Genomic DNA, 18,781 nt, shown 5'->3' with positions numbered 1-18,781 from the left:
CTTCGCTCTTTGGCCGATAAAGAATTGCATCAAGGAAAGCTGGAGAGAGGAAACATTTTTTAAAGAATAAATCCTATATTTTTAGAACAAAGTAACACTTTTATCATCGGAAAAAAAATCCCGAGTCACGACCATTTTTCCGGTTATTAAAATTAAAAGTTTAAACTGTTTAAATTTTCAACTTTTTCCAGGGATAATTTTTCATTGAAATATTTCGTATTTCTTAAAATAATTGACTTGGAAAGTGTGTACAGTTTCCAAATTTATTATGCATCATTAGGGTGGCAATGCAGCGGTTAATTTCAAATTCCTGTTTTTTCCCGGTCAAGTTTTTCAATTTTCCATGTCTACAAAAAGTAACATTCATATTTGTCGCAAAACGCAAACATTTATTTTTAATCATGACGATCATTCTCTACATTTATTAATACAACAGAGCAACAAGTTGCAAAATAAATGAGTTTTCAAATAAAATTATGAATGTTTAACTGAAATACTTGAATTTTTAATCAAAGAGATGTATTTTTAAGCAATAATACTATTTTTTAAACAAAAATATTAATTTTCTACCAAAAATACAATTTTTCAAAAAGCTACACGAATATTAACGAAATAGTTGAATTTTGAATTGAAAAACTCGATTTTCAACCAAAAATAGAATAGTTACATTTTCAGTAAAAAAAATCATTTGCATTTTAACTGATAAATTTTCAAACAAAATGATGAATCCTCAACTGAAATAGTTGAATTTTTTGACAAAAAAAAAGAGTTTTGAACTAAAACAATGAATGTTGAACTGAAATAGTGGAACTTTTAACAATAAACAAATAAATCATTTTTACTAAAAAAGATAAATTGTCATTCAAAACTTAAATAATTAACTTTTAAGATAAGAAAATCAATGTTGAACAAAAAAATACGGATTTTCTAAATAAGACAATTTGTAAAACAAAAATTAAATAATTAAATGTTCAACCAAAAAATGAATGTTCCACTAAAAAAATTAAAATTTTCAATTAAAAAAAAAAAAGAATTTTGAAACAATGAGATTACCTTTCAAAGAAAAAAGTTATCTTTTAACAACATACGTGAATTTTCAACGAAATAAATGAACTTTAAATAAAAAAAAATTTCATCTAAATTGTTAAATTTTGAACTAGAAAAGGTCAATTTTCAACCACATTTTAACTAAAATGATAAATCTTTAACTGGAATAGTTGAATTTTATACCAAAAAAAAAAGGATTTTCAACCAATGAGATTAATTTTCTACAAAAAAGGTGAATTTTTCCAAAAATTACATCAATGAAAAAAAAAGTTCAATTTTTAAATGGAAAATACAAATTTTAAACCAAGTAGTTCATTTTTAATCCAAAAAAGATAACATTGCAACACAAAATAGAATAGCTGAATTTTCCGTTAAAAGTTAAATTCTTAAGCAAAAAAATCAGATTTTCAGAAAAATAGTTAAATTTTCGGTCAAAGAAAAAATAAGTTTTCAATCCAATAATTCTGATTTAAGATTGAAAACGAAATTTTGAAACTGAATAATTCAATTTTAAAGGTTAACAAATTCAATGTCTTCTAGAAAATTCGTCTTTGTAGGTTAAACAATCAAATATATGGTTAAAAAATTAATTATTTTGCAACAAAATAGGCTTTTTTGTTAAAAATTGAACTTTCTTCTAAAAAATTCATCTTTTGGCTAGAAAGTTCAACTAGGTGGTTAAACATTTAACTATTTTGTAGAAAATTCATCTATCTCTAGTTAAAAATAAGCTTTTTTGTTAAGAATTCAGCTTTCTTCTAAAAAAAAGTTCGTCTTTTTAGCATACAAAATCAATTGTTTGATTAAAAAATAATTGTTTTTTTTTATTTAAACATTTGGTTGAAATTTCATATTTATTTGTTGAAAATGATATTTTTTGTTGAAAATTCTACTTTTCACTTTGTCAATTCAATTGTCTTATTAAAAATTCGTTTTTCCAAGTAAAAAATTCAACTATTTTGTTTCGTCCTGTTGGATTCAAAATTCATTGTTGGCACGAAAATCCATTTGTTTTGTTAAACATTCTATTTTTGCATAGAAAATTCGCCCTCTTGGATTCAAAATTTATCTTTTATGGTAGAAAATGCATCCTTTTTAGTTCAAAATTGATGATTCGTTGTTGAATATTAATTTTATTGTTGAAAATTTACATTCTCAGGTAGATGATAATTTTAATTTTATTCTCAATTTTTGTATGAAAATTCGTCTATTTGGATAGAAAGATTATCTTTGACGATAAAAAAGTTTTTGGATTAAAATGACTTTTTGTTGTTATTAAAAATTCAACTTTTTGTTTTAAAAAATGTAACTATGTATTTTGTTGAAAATTAGTTGTTTTTTTAAAATAATTTTTTGACCTGAAAATTGAATTATTCTATTTTTAGTTGAAAATGGATCGCTTTTAGTTGAAAATTCAACAATACGGTTGAAGTTTGATGTATTTTATTGTAATTTCGTCTTTTTTGGTGAAAAAATTAATCTTCTTAAATGAAAATTCAACTATTTTATCAAAAACTCATTATTTACTTGTTTTAACTGAAAATTTATGTATTCTATTTTTGGTTAAAAATTCAACAACTTGATTTAAAATGGATTCTTTTTTTAAATGAAAATTTAATCATTCAATTTTTGGTTGAAAATTGATCAATTTGGTTGAAAATGTATGTATTGTATTATAAGTTTATAATTTTTAGCAGATAATTAATCTTATTAATTGAAAATTCAAATACTTTGATGAAAGTTAAACTTCTTTGTCAAAAATTAATTTTTTATTTGAAGATCCATCTCTATGGTTGAAAATTCAACCATTTAATAGGAAATTCGTTTGTTTTTTCAATCAGTTTTTTCAACTGCAAATTTAATTACTTTATTTTTGGTTGAGATAAAGATGTAATGACCCCTTTTTAACTAAAAATCTTTAAACTTTACAAAACTTTGTTAATTTACAATTACAATAGAAACAGAAATAACCATTTATTTATTGTATAATATTTCAAATATTTTAAATATTATTCAAAGGCAGAAAATATATTTATTATAAGAAAAATGAACAGTTTTTAAACCAATTCAAATACTGATCCTATTTAGAAAAAATCAGATTATTTAGAAATTCATGATTATTCGCAATTAAAATTGTAGCCCTCTTTAGATAAAAAAAAGACATTGGTGCGCGCATGACGATCTGATGTTTAAAAAAATTATCTCTATTCGGAATTAATTAATTCTGTTAATTATTAATGTATATACTGAGCAAGAATCTTTTTAAAAATTTCAATTAAACTGCCGCTTACATGTTTGGAGACTAAAATTAATGTTTCAGATAAGCATCGCGATAAAAATTTTTAAATCATAAAAGAACAGTGCCGTTATGAATAATTAATTCTATCACTTCAAAATTATGGATATTTAGAATCTAGAATTTCTTAATTAAAATTTAATTTAATTACAATTTTTAAAGATAAAAAGTAGAATATTTAATTCACTTCAATGATGAATCTTATCCTTAATTTAAAAGAATACAAATATATTTAGATATCTAATTTTCGAGAAGTTATGGAAAATCCAAATGTGCCAATATCGATATTATCGAAGTTATTGAGCTTGGACAATGGTCGCATGATAAGACTGAAGATATGACCCAATTATGACATTGTTTAAACCGAATTGTGTTAGCAGTAATTATTTAGTTGATTGTATAAGTCATGTGAACAATATAATTTATTTCAGCAATAAAAATATTACATTATTACGGCAATAAAGATTTTTTTTCTTCAGTTTATTATATACTAATTTACTTATTACTCTCAAGCATTTTGATTCGCTCATATTAGAGAACAACGAATTTCAGATTTATAAAAACACATTTCTATCTCTCTGATTTAAAAGATAAAAGATAAAGTCTTTGGTGTTATACTGACGTCGATCAAATCTATATCGTATCTAATCGAGTGTTTTTTGGAAACAGCCACTTTTTTAAAATTCCTTAAACCTATTTCAATTACCGCTATCGAATTCGAACACTTTTTAATCTTATGACACAGTTCAGTTTAGAAACATACTTCTCTTGTAACTCCTATTATCTAAAGTGGAACTTCCGCTCCACATTTCCAGCAAATAATTGTCTTCTGACATTATTTATTTACTGTAACAAAATTAACAATAAGTTTCCTTCTTTCATGTTTAAATGAATCCAAAATACTCTAAGTCACCTTCAAATTATTTTCAAAAATAAGCAGAAGTTACATATATTTATTCTGATTAAATGATATTACATTTTAATTTTTTTCAACTTATATTTAGATTTTATAAACGTTTATATTTGGAATTTACTTAAAATTCGTTTAAAAATTTCAACAAAGATTAGTATCCTATCCTATCTAAAAAAAGTGAAACCAAACTGATGATGATTGATTGATGCTGACATTGCAGTTTTCAGTTTGTTCTTTTGAATTTTTTCGAAATTTGTAAATCATAATTTCAAAATGAGGAATTCTATTTGATGATAAAAATTATTTATGAATGTTTCTGAACATTATTGAAGAAAGAAATTTTTGTAATTATTTTTTAATATTGGGAAAAAATTCCGTTCTCAACATTTTGCCATTACACTGTTGGTAACGTTGAAAAAATTGTCGGTACCGGTAACCGAAACATTAAAGTAACAAATTTTAAATGATTTGGAAATAAAATTTGGAAGCTTTTTAAGTATTTTGACAATTTTAACAAAATTAAATTTTTGCCTTTTGATTCCGGGGAAAATTGAAAGTAATTTTTATTTATTTAAAAAATTAATTTAAAGAAAGTATTTTAAAAATTGCAAAAGACTATATTTCGCAAGATTACCAAATTAATAAAAAATTAAATAGGTTCCAGAAATATTTAGAAATTTTGGGAAGATACAAAAATAATTTGATTTAAAATAAAATGTAGATTTTTTAATATTTCGAAACAAAAGTTTAGGAGCTTTCTAAGCTTTTTTATAAGGTTTCAAATAAATAAACAAAATTTCATAATATTTATTGGAAAATTTTATACGATTTTTTTATTTGAAAATATTTATTTCAGTAGAATATTTAAAAAGATTTAAAAATATTCCGAAACATTTTCAAAATAATAAAAAAAGAAACTGAAAGATTTCAAGGCCAGGTTGTTGATATAACAGAATTTTAAAAACATTTTATAAAAAATTCAAATAATTTTAAAAGACATTTAGAAGTTTTAAAAAATTTCAAAAATAATACAAATTTGCAACACATTTGAAACAAAATGAACACTTTAAAAAATTTGAAATAAAATTTTAAAAGGTTTAAAGATAATGCAAAATTTTTCTCAAGATTCCTGAGAATATTTAACGTAATTCTTCATTTAAAGACAATTTAAGGAATAATTCGAGTCAGTTTAAATAATGTTTGAAATTTTTTGGAATTTTGAAGACATTAAAGATATTTTTAAACTTTAAAAGAGTTCCGAATATTTATAAAATATTCTTAAATCTTTTTCTAAGCGTCAAAAAGTGTTTAATATCTTTTAAACTACGAAAAATGTTGGCGAGATCAGGTGAAATAAACGAACAACTTGAAATTTTTCTAAATACTACTTCGATACTTCCTAAATCTTTAAAAAATATTTTTAAATTTTCTCGAGATACCTAGGAAAATTTATATTTATGTAACCTTGAAGAAAATAAATAAATTAAAGTACCAAATTATTTATAGTTATACGAAATTTTTATTATGTATTAAAAATGATTTTTTCCTTCAAACTATAATTTGCCTAATTTTTCTAAATTACGTACTGCAAAATTTTGAAGAATTCGTCTCTTTTGGTAGAAATTTCCTCTTTTTAAATTAAAATCGCAAATATCTGGTTTAAAATCAAAATCTTATTGGCTGGGTATTCAATTATTTTGTTGAAAATTCGTCTTTTTGGATGAATCCAACTCTTTTTCAATTATAATTTAAGATATTTTTTAGTTCAATCATCAACTATTACATTTTTCGTTCAGAATCCGGCTTTTTTGGTTGAAGATTCATCATTTTGGTTCAAAAATCATCTCTTTAGTTAAAAATGTACTATATTAAACATTAATCTTCTTGATATAAAATGTATCTATTTAGTTGAAAATTGTTAATTGTTAATTGTTTGTTAAAAACTAATATTTCCAGGTTAAAAAATTTAATATTTTTGTAGCAATTTTTTTTGTACAAAAGATTTGATCTTTTCTGGTTCAAAATGCAATTGGTTAAAATTTATCTTTTCTTGATTAATGATTCGACTGTTTTATTGAAAATTTGTTGTTTGGGCTAAATTCGACTGTTTTTTAATTAAAATTTAAATCTTTTTCTATTTACGTATGAATTATGTATGAAACTAAAATATAAAAAATAAGTAGTTAATGAAAATTTTTTATTTGCATCAGAAATTATTTTTACTCTCAAACAGTGAAACTTAGCGCGTATTTGGTGAAGCTAGTATGAAGAAAAATAGGTGAAACGAAATTCTCGAAAATCTCGAACTCATTGTTGTTGAAAACCTAATTGATTGCGAAACTGCGTGAATATGACTTTTAGTATCTGTTTACAGTTTATTTGTCTATCAATAAAGATTACAATTTTTCTATTACATAAATTTTGTAAATAAACATTTCCAAATAAGTAGTTTTATTTCATAATAAAATTTACTTCTGAATGTTTCTAAGCATTTTTAATGTAAGAAAAAATTTCAATTTTAAATGCTTTTTTAATATTCGGAAATAATTATTTTCTTGCTACTTTTTTACCAAACTATAATTTGTGAACTTTTTCACACTTTTAAAGAGATGAGAAAAATAAAATTATGTGCAAAAATATTACCGGTACCGAAAATAAGATTTCTGGAAATTTTTTTAATGATTTAAGTTTTATTTAAAGAGATTAGTTCTAAGTTTTTAATATTTGCAAATGTTGAAAAAGAATCTGGAAGATTTTAAGACAGTTGTTTTAATTTTGCAGGGTTTTAAGAAAATTACGAAAACTGAATTATTTTAAAAGATATTTAGAAGTTTTCGACAAAATGAGATTTTTAAGAACTTGAAAGGTTTCAAGAGAATAAATTTTTTTTTTAAGATTCCTGTGAAAATTTAAACTGATTCTTTATTAATTAAAATTTATTTTTAAAGAAAATTGAAAAAGAATTCAAAACATTTCAAATGATTTTCCGAAATTTCTAAAAAAAACATGTCGACCACTTTAATGCAAAAAATTTCAAATTTGCAAGATTATAAAATTATGATTATTGAAGCTTTCGAAACAAAATTTTGAAGCTTTTTAATTAAAATGAATTTTCACGATAATAAAAAAAAAATTGTAATTCCAGAGAAAATTCAATCTGATTTGTGATTTTTAATCATTAATTTTAGGAAAATATTTTAAAATATTTCAAAAGAAATTCAAAAAGTTTCAAAACAGAATGTGGAACTTTTTACGGAAATTTGTTCATTATTCCAGAATTTTTTTGTTTAAATTCGAACAATTTTAAAATATTTAGAAGGTTTGTAAGTTTGAAAAATATTTAAAAATAAATTTAAAATTGGTAAGATTTCAAAAATTATTAAAATATGTGAACATTTGATGTCAAAAATGAATTTCAAAGTTTTTTAAGAAGTTTGAAAGGCTTCAAGAAAAAAAACTTTTCTTAAGATTCCTGGGAAAAGGTTTAATAACTGTTGGTTTTAAAAAAATGAACTTTTAAAGAAAATTTAAAAAGAAATTTAAAAATCTAGAAGATTTAGGGGCAATTTTTTTTATTTTAAAATATTTTTCAAAATTTTAGAAATGATTCGAATCAGTTTAAAATATATTAAAATCTAAAAAGTTTTGACAAAATTAACTATATTTTAAAACATCTGAAATATTTTCGAAAATTTATTAAAAAATTTTCAATTTATTTCAAACTTCTGAAAGTCCCAAATTTTCTTTAAACCCATTCGATTGTTTCCTAAAATTTTTTAATATTTCAGATGTACTGAACATCTGAAATATTCCAAAATTGTTTTTAATTTTCTCAAGAATCTTAGGAAAACTATATTTATATAATCTTCAAAATAAATGTACAAATACATTTTAAAAAATGCAACTAGTGAAAATTCATCTTTTTTGGTTGAGAATTCAACTATTTTTATTGAAAAATCGCCATTTATTAATAAAATCAACTGTTTTTTATTTAAAAGTAAAATTTTTTTGATCGAAATATCAATTATATATTACATTTTTTCGTTGAGAATTCACCTTATTTGATTGGAAATTCATCTATTTGATTGAAAATTAAATTTTTTGTTGAAATTTTGTCTTGACACATCTAAAATCTTTAAAAATCTTTTTGAATTTTCTCAAGATTCTTAGCAAAATTAAATAAATATAAACTTAAAAACTAATAAACTTAAAAAACAAATAGTTTTTCAAAATTGGTATTAAAAATTATTGTTCATCTAAAATTAAAATTTGGGGGAAACTTTTTTTCGGTTCTTGACTGAATAATATTTTTTGGTTGAAAATTCGCCTTTGTTAGACGAATTAATTTTTTTTAAATTTAAAGTTAAAATATTTTTTAATAAAAATATCAACTAAGGCCTTTCTTGGTAAAATTAATTTTTCTTGGTTGAAAATTTATAATTTTCTTTGATAATTTTTCTATTTTTGTTGAGGATTCATCATATAATTTGAAAATTCATCGATTTGGCTGACTGTTTTTCGTCAAAAATCTTTTTTGGTTGAATAAAAGATTTAAAAAATCATTTTAAAAAAGGGAGATTTTTAAAGATTTTGGAATAAAATTTAAAAGTTTTTTTTAAAGAATTTTAAAAGCATGAAAGTGGACGAAAAATTTTCTGAATTTCAAATGATTTTTTAATCTGAAAAACTTAATTTTTAAAGAAAATTTGAAAAGAATTCAAAACTTCAAATTCAACATTTCAACATTTCTGAATTTCAAATGATTTTTTAATTTGATCTGGAAGATTTTAAGATTAAAAGGTTTAAAAGTTTTGAAAAGATTAATACATAATTTGAATTTCAAAAGATTTCCAAAAATTCTAAACACATTATAAACTTTTGAATTAATCGAAAAAATTGCAATGCTTCTTAAGACAATACAACTGTTTAGTGGAAAATTATTCTATTTATGTTGAGGATTCAACTATTTTTTTGGAAATTCGACTTTTTTGGATCAAGTCAAATTTTTTTTATTTAAAATAAAAACATTTTTTAGGTTAAATATCGAATATTAAAATTTCCCTTCAGAACTCATCTTTTTGGTCGAAAATTCAACTATTTGGTTGAAAATGAACTTGCTCGTTGAAATCTCCACTTGACATATCTGAAATCTTCAAGAATCTTTCTGAACTTTCACAAGAATCTTAGAAAAATTATATTTATATAAACTTGAAAACAAATATACTTAAAAAATAAATAGTTATACGAAAATATTTTTCCCCTGCGGTCGAATAATTACATTGCTATTGATTCAAATTTGAATTTTCTAATATAACGAATTAAATAATTTATTAGCGGATAATAAAAATAGGAATCAAAGGTTTAGTTTCAAAGTAAACTGGATTTTAGAATAAGCCGGCTATGCGTTGTAGACTGCACAAGCTTGAAAATCTTCAATATCTTCGTCCAGTGTTTGCATAGAGATAAGCATACCTGACAAAATAAACCACTTCAGAAATCCGTTGGTCAGAAGAACTTTGTGTGTTACTGATTACACATATTATCAGGTTGGCCCAAGATAACGCAGTTCAAAAGAGCTGTAGAAATGCTTTCTAGAGTCTTTTTTGAACCTATTTATTTAAAAATATGGAAAAAATAATTATCCATCAAATAACCGTAAGTTTTGAAATCCCCCCCCCCCTACCCTACTATCTTACGTTATTTTTGCGGAATATTTTTTTTCTGCATTTACTCAGAGGCCATCCAAAACTAATGTCGACGATTTGGCGAGATCGATGGTTTGGTAAAATCTTACTGTTACTCATAAATAAAAACATAATTTCAACTTTCAACCAAGTAGTTAAATTTTCAACAAAAAATTTAATATTTTATATGTTAACCAACAAATAATTTTCATTTTTAATCAAAAAAATTTGAATTGAACCAAAAAGACGACTTTTCAACAAAATGGTTACCTAGTATGGATATCTGAAGATATATATTAGTAAAAAAGATCCAGATCAATTTTCAATGATAGTTGCATTTTTAACCAAGAACGATTTTTAGTCAACAAAGAAAATAAATTTCATAAAAAATGTTGAATTTTCAAAACAAAAAGACAAGCTTTCTACAGAACAGTTTATTGCTTAACCAAATAATTGAATTTTTCAACCAAAAAGTTGAATTTTTAACAAAGAAGATTAATTTTATACTAAAAAAGCGAATTTTCGACAAAATACATACATTTGAAACCAATTAGATTAATTTCCAAACAAAAAATTGAATTTTTGAATAAAAAATACCAGTTTTTAACCAAAAACGATATAGTTAAATTTTAATTGAAATAAAATTAATTTTCTATAAAAAATGCCTTTTTTCAACAACAAAAAAAGTTGAATTTCCTACAAAACAGTTAAATTTTCGACAAAAATTTTATTTTTCACCAAACAGTTGCATTTTTGGACAAAAACTTAAATTTTCAGTTAAGTAAATTAATTTTTAAGAAGAAAAAACAAAACAATTTAACTTTCAAAAAAGTTCAACTTTAATTAAAAAAATGTTGCATTTTCAACTTGTACATACTAATTGTCAACAGAAAATGTAATTGTTGATATTTTAATAAAAAAAATATTTTAATTTTTTATGAAAAACAATTGTACTTAATCAATGAAGACAAATTTCAACAAATAAATACTTGAATACAGAACTAAAGCTCATTAATTTTTAACCAAACAGTTGCATGTTTTACCAAAAAAAGATCAAATTTATACCAAAAACAGATGAATTTTTAAATCAAAAAGACGAATTAAATTTTAATCTAAAAAAGAAGAGTCCTCAACAAAATACATAAATTTTTAACTAAATATTTGAATTATAAACGAAGAAGATTAATTCGCTACCAATGAGGATGCATATTAAAGAATATACATACATTTTTCAAAAAATATATTAATTTTCAATTACAAAAATTAATTTTCAATTACAAAAATTAATTTTCAATTACAAAAGTTAATTTTCTACCCAAAAAGACGAATTCTTAACAAAATACGTAGATTTTCAACCAAACACTTGAACTTTTAAACTAAAAAAGATAAGTTTTTAACCAGAAATTTGAATTGAACTGAATTTTGTACCAAATTGTTTAGAAATTTTTAACCAAAAAGATGAATTATCTACAAAACAATTGAATTTTTAACAAAAATGTTATATTTTAAGAAGCATTTGTATTTTCAAAGAAATATTTGAATATCTAGTTATAGAAATTAATTTATTAAGAAAAAAAAAACGAATTCAACTTTTAAAAAAGTGGAATCTTCAACCAAAAACGATGAATTTTCAACAAAAAATTAACAATTGTAAACTAAACAAAGAAGATAATTTTTCAACAAAATACTTCAATTGTCAACGAAAGCCGATGAATTTTCAACCAGAGAGTTGCATTTAAAAAAAATTATGCTAAAAAAGAATTTTCAACCAAATAGTTGAATGAAAAACTAAAAAATATACATTTTTAACAAAACATGGAAGTTAAATTTTTAGTTCAAAAGAATAATTCTCAACCACAAAAAAGCAAAGTTTCAATGAAAGAGCTCAATTTTTAACATAAGAGACGAATTTTTAACTGTTATAAATCCTTAACTAGACAAACACATTTTTAATAAAACAGGTCAATTTTCGATCTAATAGTTCAATTTTCTACAAATTTGTTAAATTTTCAAACCGAAAACACGATTTTTCTAAAAAACAGTCGAATTTCGAACCCGTAATGTGAATTTTTAACAAAAAGCTTCATTTCATGTAGTCAATTTTTCATAACTTAGAAATAAAAATCAATATTAAAAGAAATATATTGATTCGAGACCAGTAGACAAAAAGTTATTAACATAAAAATGATAAAAAAAGTTCATTTTTAACCGAAAAAGATTAACTTTTAACCATCAGTTGCATTTACAAACCAAAAAAATTAATTCTCAACCAAAAATTTGAATTTACAAACAGAAATGACGGATTTTAAAGAAAATTGTCGAATTTTAATCAAAATGATTAAGTTTTTAACGAAATAATAAAATTTTCAAGTGAAAAATATTAATTCTTAACCAGCAATTTAATAGTAGACTTTTCAAATGAAAATAATGAACTTTCTACCAAAGAAAAAAAAAACACTGAAGTTCATTTTTTTTAGGAAACAGGAAATGTTGCTTCAACAAATTTTTAACTCATTTTTTTTGTACACTTTTTGATTTTAGGCTGCACACTTTTAAATTCGGAATTCACGAAGTGTATATTTTAATTCCCTGAGTTTATAAAATCCCCGATTCACAAACATTTTTCATGGTCAATGAAATTAAAAAATTTGAACTCTAAAGCTAAAATTTTTCCCATTTTAAGTAATAAAAACTGAGCTGCAAATCATTTAAGTAATCTTAAGTCAGAAATATTACAAATTAAACGATTTATTTTAAATAGTTTGAAGATCCTTAAGAAGCTTCAAAATTTTATTTCAAAATCTTGAAGCATCTACATGTTGTTTTAATTTTATTGAAATTTTAAATTATTTTTGAAATTTTCTTTAGAACTTCTAAACATCTTTTAAAATGATTCGAATTCTTCCCAGAAAAATTTTATTCACATCCTGCAAGATAAAAAATATTTCCTTAAAATCTTCCAGGTTTATTTTTGACCACTATTTTTTTTGAATATTCTCTTAAAATACATTTTTCAAAAAAAAATCATTTTCGATTTTGCTAGGAATCTGGAGAAAATTTTTTTTAATATTTTGAAGACTTTCATAATTATTTAAAAGCTTCTAAATTTTTTTTCAAATTCTTAGAAAATTCGTTTAAATTATTCCAAATCATTTCAAAATTTTAATTAATTTTGAATCTTTTCAGACCTTCTAAATATCTTTTCAACTTAGTCAAATTTTTTCTAGGTATTATAGGTTTGCAGTATTTATTATACATACAAATTCAACAATTTTACTTGTAAATTGCATTTTTTCAATTGTTATTGTTTTCAATTAATAAATTAAACTTTAAAATTTTCAAATTTTAGACTAAAACAATATTTTTAATTTAATAAAATCCTTTAATTACGAATACATTATTTTGAAGGTATTATAAAATTAAAAATAGTTTATAAAGTTTACATCGGGCGTTTACATTTGCTTGACTACTAAGATTGTTCAATTTAAACAATTTGATTTTTTAACGTTAATATCTCGAAAATCTTAAATTTTGAACTGATTTAAAATCTTTTTGTCAAATCGTTTTTTGTTCCCTTTTTAATACTTAAAGAAAAGTTCAATTTTTAAAATCATAAATTAATTTATATTCACACTTGATAAACTAAAAATGTTTTTTTTTTCCAAAAATCTTCAAGTCCAAACGCTTCTGATTTTTAATTAATACAATCTTTAAGACTGAATTTTTAAATTCTTTAAAGAAAAATGTATTTACGTAGAAAAATTGAAATGCAAAATGGAAAATTTGTAAGTGAAATGTTTTCGAAATACACATTGTAAACTGAATTATATCATAATTGAAAAAGAAAAAAATTAAAGTAATTATTTTTAAAAACTGTTGAAATCAAACTTGGAAAGTTTTTTCTGTTCTAAAAATTTGTGAAATTCCTAGTCAAGAAATAAATTCACTATCATTTCCCGGGTTTTCCCGGTTTCATAAAATTCACGGTCATTTTCCGGTACCACACTGCGCACTATTGACAAACAGCTGCTTACAATAAAATTTGTGAAGAAAAAAAATCATTGGATCTTTCCAGTTTTTGTCGAGAGAAGTATGGAACCATTTTTGTTAAATTAATCTGACCGATTTGTCAGAAATAAGTGTCAAAATGAGCGAAAGAGAAAGAAATAAAAAAGACAATCACCAATCGGAAAATAAAGAAATAAATGAAAAAGTGTTTACTCACAGCGTCTGGTAATTGATGATACTGCAGAGAATTCATGTACGCAGCTTTGTGATGCGGAGGAATTTGCACGTGGCCACATTGTGGCTCGACCCAAATTTCCGTGACGATTTCAAAATCCCCAGAACTTTCGCAATCTTCCGTACCACCTTCTCCGTCCCCTGTACCTGCGGAAAATAATTTTTTTAAATAAAAATGAAATATTAAATTGGAAAATTGATATTTCTGAAATCATAGTCAGACCTAAGACTCACTTCAGAGATTAAAAAGAGTGAAAATAGCGTCCAAAATTAAAAACAAAAACTGTGCCAAAATAATCTCATGAAAATTTTCAAATATTAAACTTATTTTTGGTCCAAATTTAAAAGTGTATTTTTCAAAATAAAAGAGTGTGCAATGAAAAATTAACTTTATTTTTAAATATTTAAAATTTTATTATTTAGTCTAAATTATCATGATTCCTATTTTTTTATTGCGCGCTTTAGCTTTTCCCTCTTCCCCTCTTTTAAGAATTCATCTTTTTTGATTACTAACTTTATTATTTGGTTCAGAGTTATTTTATAATGTTGAAAATCCAACAATTTTGTTTAAAGTCATACTTCTTGGTTTAAAATGGGACTCTTTCGTTGAAAATTTGTATTTTTGGGTTAAAAATTCAACAATGTAATTAAAATTATTATTCTTTTTGAACTAACAAATTTAACTATTTCGTTGCAAACCATGTTCTTAAAAATTCATTTTTTTGGTTGAAGATTCATATTTTAATTAAAAATTGTTTTTCTTTCTCTTAAAATTTTTTTTAAATGAAAATTTAACTGTCTTGCTGGAAATTCAAGGGTTTTATAGAAAATTCATGTTTTTAATTTCAGAATTGATCGCTTTCTGTAGAACTTAAAACATTTTGGATTAAAAATGCAACTGTCTGGTTAAAAATGAATCTGTTTCAATTGAACATTAATTTTTTTGTTCAGAATTCACTTTTTTTTATAGAAAATTCATTTTTATTTGTTAGAAAATTGAACAATTTGGTAGAAAATTTGACTATTTTATCAAAAATTTATTAATCTGTTTCTATTGACCATTAATTTTGTTGTTGAAAATTAACTTTTTTTGTAGAAAATTGAACTGTTTTGAAGAAAATTTGTTGGTCTGGTTAGAAAATTCAAAAATTTCGTAGAAAATTTCACTTTTTTTTATAAAATATTTATTTATTGTTGTGAATTCGTCTTTTTTATAGAAAAAATATATATTTTTTTTAAATGGAACTGTATTTGTGAAAATTAGTCTGTTTCACTTGATGATTTAAGTATTTTGTTGAAAATTCCTTTTTGTTGGTAAAATTTTAATACACCATTTTCGGTTAAAATTCAGTTATTTGGATTAAAATTTATATATTTTGTTGAACATTCGTCTTTTCAGAAAATTAATCTTCTTTGCTGAAAATTAAATTTTTTGGTAAAAATCTATGTATTTTGTTGAAAATTCTTATTTTTTTGTAAAAACTTAATCTTCTTGGTCAAAACATAATTTTTTTTGGTTAAAAATATGTATTTTTACGAAAATGTACCTTTTCTGGTAGAAAATTCAACTATTTGGTTAAAAATGTATGCATTTTACTGAGAATAATTCTTTTTTGTTGGAAAATTAATCTTCGTGGTGAAAAATTACATTATTTGTTTAGAGCGTTAGGTATTTTGTTGAAAATTCTTCTGTTCTGATAGAAAAATTCAACTATTTGGTTAAAAATGTATGTATTCTATTGAAAATTCCTCTTTTCTGGTCGAAAATTAATCTTTTTTGTTAATAATTTAATTATGTGGTTTAAAAATTATGTATTTTGTTGAATATTCATATTTTTTGGCAGAAAATTATCTTCTTGGTTGAAAATTGAAATATTTGGTTAAAAATGTATGTATTTTGTTGAAAATTCGTATTTTGTTATAAAAAATTAATCTTCTGGGTAAAAATTTCAATAAGTTTGTAAAAAAATTATGTTTTTTGATGAAAACTCGACTTTTTTGGTACAAAATTCAACTATTTAGTTGAAAATTTAAATACTTGGTTAATTGTTGATGTGTTTTGTTTATTTTCCAACTTTTTTGGTAAAAAAATAATTAATTTTGATAAAAATGTATGTATTTTTACGAAAAATTACCTTTTCTGGTAGAAAATTCATTTATCCGGTTGAAAATGTATGTCTTTTACAGAGAATAATTATTTTCTGTTGGAAAATTATTCTTCGTGGTGAAAAATTAAATTATTTTTTGAATAGTTAGGTATTTTATTGAAAAGTCTTCAGTTCTGATAGAAAATACCACTATTTGGTAAACAATATATTTTTTTGTTGAAAACGAGTCTTTTCTGACAAAAAATTAATTTTCTTTGTTAAAAATTCAATTATTTAGTTAGAAATTGATGAATTTTGTTAAAAATTAATCTTCTTGGAAGAAAATTGAACTATTTGGTTAAAAATGTATGTATTTTATTGAGAACTCGTATTTTCTGGTAGAAAATTAACCTTCTTTATTAATAATTTAATTTTGTGCTGCAAAATTTATTTATTTTTTAAACATTGATATTTTCTGGCAGGAAATTATTCTTCTTGGTTGAAAATTGAACTATTTGGTTAAAGATGTATGTATTTTGTTCAGAATTAGTTTTTTCTGACAGAAAATTAATCTTCTCTGTTGAAAATTCAATTATTTAGTTAGAAATTTATGTATTTTGTTGAAAATTAATCTTCTTGGTGGAAAATTTAACTATTTTGTTTAAAAATGTATGCATTTTATAAAGAATTCGTCTTCTGTAGTCGAAAATTAATCTTCTTTATTAATAATTTAATTATGTGGTTCCAAATTTATGTATTTTATTGAATATTTGTATTTTATGGCAGGAAACTAACCTTGCTGCTTTAAAATCTAACTATTTGCTTAAAAATGTGTGTATCTTGTTGAAAATTCATATCTTCTGGTAAAAAATTCAATTATTTCGTTAAAAAATTATGGTTTTTGATGAAAACTCGACTTTTCTTGTACAAAATTCAATCATTTATTTAAAAATTAAAATATTCGTTTAAAAATGTATGTATTTTGTTTATATTCTAGCTTTTTTGGTAAAAAATTAATCTTTTATGTTAAAAATTCGTCTTATTGGTTAAAGTCTGAAGTATTTTTTCAAAATCTCATCTGTTTTGTAGAATGTTTATCTTTTTGGTTAAATATTCGTTGTTTCGACTATTTTTTATTTAAAATAAAAATATTGTCTTGCTTAACATATCAAATGATACATTTTTTATTGACAATTTAGCTCTTGTTGTCAATTCCAAAAGTTTTTTGAAAGATGAACTACTTTATTCATTCATAAGAAATAGTAAAATTCGCGAATTTGTGAGGAAAAAAAATGAAAAAAATATTTTTCAAGCTGAAGTAAAGAATAATGACATTAAACGACAATTATTACAAAATAGTGTCTTTCGTTTGACTTTTTTTCGAAATCACAGCAAAATACTGCGAAAATTTATGAAAGTGTGTCAACTAAACTTAAAAAAAAAATGTTTAATTAAAAAGTGACTAAAACAAACTAAAAATAGTTTTCTGCTAAAAATATTTATAGAGATAAAATACGTTTCAATAATTAGGATAATTGGTTTTTAAAATAAAAACCTGCCTTCGTCTGTATCCTCAGATCCAGTATCCTGTTCTATTGCCGGATTTATAACCACATGCGGTGGAAATAAAATGTACTGAATAGTACATGGATACAGTAAAGAATCATTTTCTGGTCCTCGCATTTGCACTTCTCGTACCATATTTATAATACCTGCTGCGGAATAGGCAAAATTGAATCCCTCAGAAAGACGAATTCTGAAAAAAGGTAATTTTTATAATTAAATTTAATGAAATATAATATTACAATTATGGTTCAATAATTGAAGCGTGCTTTTTATATTTAATTTTAAATCATTATACGCCATTTGCAATAAAGATAATATTGTACCTGTATCAGAATTCACAGAATAGGGGAATACATTCTTTTCACTAAACATAGTTGCTATTTTATTGGCAGAATAAAAATTCTCGGGTTTTTCCCGGTTCGAAAAAATTTTTCACGGTCAATGAAATTAAAAAATGTAAACTCTAAAGCTAAAAATTTCTCCATTTAAAGTAATAAAAACTGAGCAAAAATCATTTTAAGCAATTTAAAGACAGAAATATTAAAAATTGACCGATTAAATTTTTATTATAAGCTGAACACTTATTAAATTGAAAGTTAAATTAATTTTATTTTAAATAATTTAAAAATCCATAAAATGCTTCGAAATTTTATTTCAAACTCTTCAAATATCTAAATGTTCTTTTACATTTTTTTAATTTTGAAATTTTTTTTAAATTCTTTTTAATGATTCAAATTCTTCCTAATTTTTTTGTAATCCTTTAAAATATAAATATTTGCTTGAAATCTTACAGCTTCATTTTTGGAAATTTATAAAATCTTTTTAAATACATTCTTCAAATTAATTTTTCAAAATAAAGCCATTTTCAATTTTCCTAAGAATCTTGAAAAAAAATATAATTTTTTTTTTCAAGTTTAAAAAGCTGATAATTTTTTGTTCGAAATCT

General features: G+C 22.7%; 1 protein-coding gene across 2 annotated transcripts in view; it reads right to left on the bottom strand.

Annotated features, from left to right (window-relative positions):
• The window catches only part of LOC117171206 (KICSTOR complex protein SZT2-like), a 132,777-nt gene that overhangs the window by 72,455 nt on the left and 41,541 nt on the right, over positions 1–18,781 (bottom strand). For both annotated transcript variants that reach the window (XM_033358289.1, XM_033358290.1), the window contains exons 9-10: positions 17,829–18,025; positions 14,166–14,329 (exon numbers count right to left, since the gene is read on the bottom strand). In XM_033358289.1, coding sequence (XP_033214180.1) covers positions 14,166–14,329; positions 17,829–18,025 — 361 coding nt within the window. The remainder of the gene's footprint in view (positions 1–14,165; positions 14,330–17,828; positions 18,026–18,781) is intronic.

Source organism: Belonocnema kinseyi, chromosome 4, assembly GCF_010883055.1.
Source record: "Belonocnema kinseyi isolate 2016_QV_RU_SX_M_011 chromosome 4, B_treatae_v1, whole genome shotgun sequence".
Lineage (NCBI taxonomy): Eukaryota > Metazoa > Arthropoda > Insecta > Hymenoptera > Cynipidae > Belonocnema > Belonocnema kinseyi.
Note: the sequence above shows the minus strand (reverse complement) of the source record. Positions and strands in the feature narration are given on the sequence as shown.